Source organism: Sinocyclocheilus anshuiensis, unplaced genomic scaffold (genome assembly GCF_001515605.1).
Source record: "Sinocyclocheilus anshuiensis isolate Anshui unplaced genomic scaffold, SAMN03320099.WGS_v1.1 scaffold3529, whole genome shotgun sequence".
NCBI lineage: Eukaryota > Metazoa > Chordata > Actinopteri > Cypriniformes > Cyprinidae > Sinocyclocheilus > Sinocyclocheilus anshuiensis.
The window spans coordinates 142175-144863 of record NW_015557302.1 but is presented as its reverse complement, the minus strand read 5'-3'; the positions used below and the strand labels follow the sequence as shown (position 1 = coordinate 144863).

The following is a 2689-nucleotide window of genomic DNA, read 5'->3' as shown; positions in this document are numbered from 1 at the left end:
TGTGTTCAGGGTTGCCTTGGAGACTTTAGATCGCCTGACTGAGTCATTGGACTTCACGGATTATGCCTCCAGAATTATTCACCCCATTGTGCGCACTCTCGACGTTACTCCAGAGCTGCGAAACACATCCATGGACACACTGTCCTCACTGGTCTTTCAGCTTGGCAAAAAGGTACAAGCTCAAAGCCTAGTTTAAATCTTGTAGTACGATCTGAAAGTTTAGTCAAAATAGTTTAATAGCTTTTTGAAAATAAAAGTCATGAACTTGTGTTCTGGAGTAACCGTCTAATGATTTCCTAGTGTCTCTCTAATGCACAAAAAGGCTTCCAATCAGAGAGAGGGATGAGGTCATTGCTTTTACCATTCCTCCTAAAACCCTCTTAGAATTACCACTCAACATGTGGCCATCATGAGCACCAGACACAAGTTCTGATTCCTTTGATCACTGCAGGCCACAATCTTCAGTTTCCTGTGTTTAGAGGAGCAACACTTTATTTGTGTACTTACTAGTTGATGGGGTTTAGTCACATGTACACACATGTGCACGCATTCACTCCCAGCATGTGTTCAGGGTTGCCTTGGAGACTTTAGATCGCCTGACTGAGTCATTGGACTTCACGGATTATGCCTCCAGAATTATTCACCCCATTGTGCGCACTCTCGACGTTACTCCAGAGCTGCGAAACACATCCATGGACACACTGTCCTCACTGGTCTTTCAGCTTGGCAAAAAGGTACAAGCTCAAAGCCTAGTTTAAATCTTGTAGTACGATCTGAAAGTTTAGTCAAAATAGTTTAATAGCTTTTTGAAAATAAAAGTCATGAACTTGTGTTCTGGAGTAACCGTCTAATGATTTCCTAGTGTCTCTCTAATGCACAAAAAGGCTTCCAATCAGAGAGAGGGATGAGGTCATTGCTTTTACCATTCCTCCTAAAACCCTCTTAGAATTACCACTCAACATGTGGCCATCATGAGCACCAGACACAAGTTCTGATTCCTTTGATCACTGCAGGCCATAATCTTCAGTTACCTGTGTTTAGAGGAGCAACACTTTATTTGTGTACTTACTAGTTGATGGGGTTTAGTCACATGTACACACATGTGCACGCATTCACTCCCAGCACTCAAAAGCATTTTATTCTACCGCATGGAATCAAAATAATCATTACAGTATGCTTGTTTTGCTCCTCATAGCGAATGTCAGAAGTACTTATACCAAATTGATATTATAAATAAATTATAAATAAAAAGAAGTAATGATACTAATGTCTACAATATTAGTACTAAGTACTGACTTAATTTGCTACACGTGCTGTATCTGACTGACTTTTTTTCTTTTTGCTTTTGTTACTGATAAAAAAAAAACATGAAGCAGTGTTTTCTTAATTGAGAAGTACTTGAAGGCTAGATGTAATTGCTTTAATTTCATTCATTAATATTCATATACTTTTTTTACTTTTTAAATAAAGTTGTTTGTTTAATATCATAATAGATTTTTGCTGTGTTGTGAAAGTTACTATTCATATGAAAAAGAATATGTCTGCATATTTCTCTTTCACAGTACCAGATCTTTATCCCTATGGTGAACAAAGTGATGTTGAAGCACCGCATCAATCACCAGCGCTACGATGTTCTCATCTGTCGAATCGTCAAGGTCAGCATCCCGCCCTCTCCACGCCTGCATGCATAATGTTTCTTTGCAAAATCATAATTTTTCCACATAGACTAGGTCCCTGATGGCAATTCAGTCCTGTTTGTGTTAGAGGAGCTTGTCTGAAACAAACCACCTCTTGTGTTCTGGTGGAGAAGCCTGCCTCTGTTTCCTGCATTTGGCCCCCTGTGTGAACCACCACTCATTCTTTGCTAGTGAACCCAGACTTCCTGTTTCAACACATGGTCTCTTGGCATCCAAAACTAATCTTTGTTTTTGACATGCATAATATTTCCTATTGACATTGAATTACCGACACATAATGCTGGTGTAAAGAAAAGTTTCTTGCCCCTCTTTTGAAGAAGAAATTATTTATTTAGAAAAATACATATTTGTGCCCCCTCTCGGCAATAAAACCTAAATAGTTGGTGTCCCGTAATTTAAAAAAAGATGCTGTTGATATGCTTGAAATGTTTGATATGTCAAATAAGTATAGCATAAAAATGTTTGTTTGTATATTCAATTTATTGTATAAAATATTTGTTAATTATTAACTCGTAGGTACCAAAACGTAATATTTAACCTTACCCCAGGGTAACTCTGTTAAACCTTATTTTATGCATTTTAAAGGGGTGGTTGACTGTTTTTTTTCTAGGCTTGATTGTGTTTATGGGGTGCAAACTAACGTGTTAATGCTTTGTTTGAAAAAAAAAAAAACGCATTATTTTTCACATAATTGACCTTTATTCAACACCGCTCTGTCCCTTCTCCTCTAAACACGCTGATCATTTCCTGCTTTTATGAAGCCCCTCCTTCAGAAATAGGCGATGGGCTCTGAATTGTTAGCTGGTCCAGTGTGTTGTGATTGGCTAAACCGCCTCTAGTGCGCGTCTAAACGTCCCGCCCATTACCTCAGTGGCATGTGCTACGGTTGTATTGTAAACAATGACGCCGTTAATATCGCTTATCAATTTGAGCCCGATTGAGACCCAGAGAATATTAATGAAGAGGATCGTGCAGAACCTGTGCAAGCACGG

At 38.7% G+C, this 2689-nt stretch overlaps 1 protein-coding gene across 1 annotated transcript in view; it reads left to right on the top strand.

Moving 5' to 3' along the window:
- Positions 1-2689, top strand: part of LOC107679101 (serine/threonine-protein kinase mTOR-like) — a gene marked incomplete at its 5' end in the record, with an annotated part of 149964 nt that overhangs the window by 29926 nt on the left and 117349 nt on the right. The window contains 2 exons of the mRNA XM_016474555.1: positions 10-172; positions 1563-1655. Coding sequence (XP_016330041.1) covers positions 10-172; positions 1563-1655 — 256 coding nt within the window. The remainder of the gene's footprint in view (positions 1-9; positions 173-1562; positions 1656-2689) is intronic.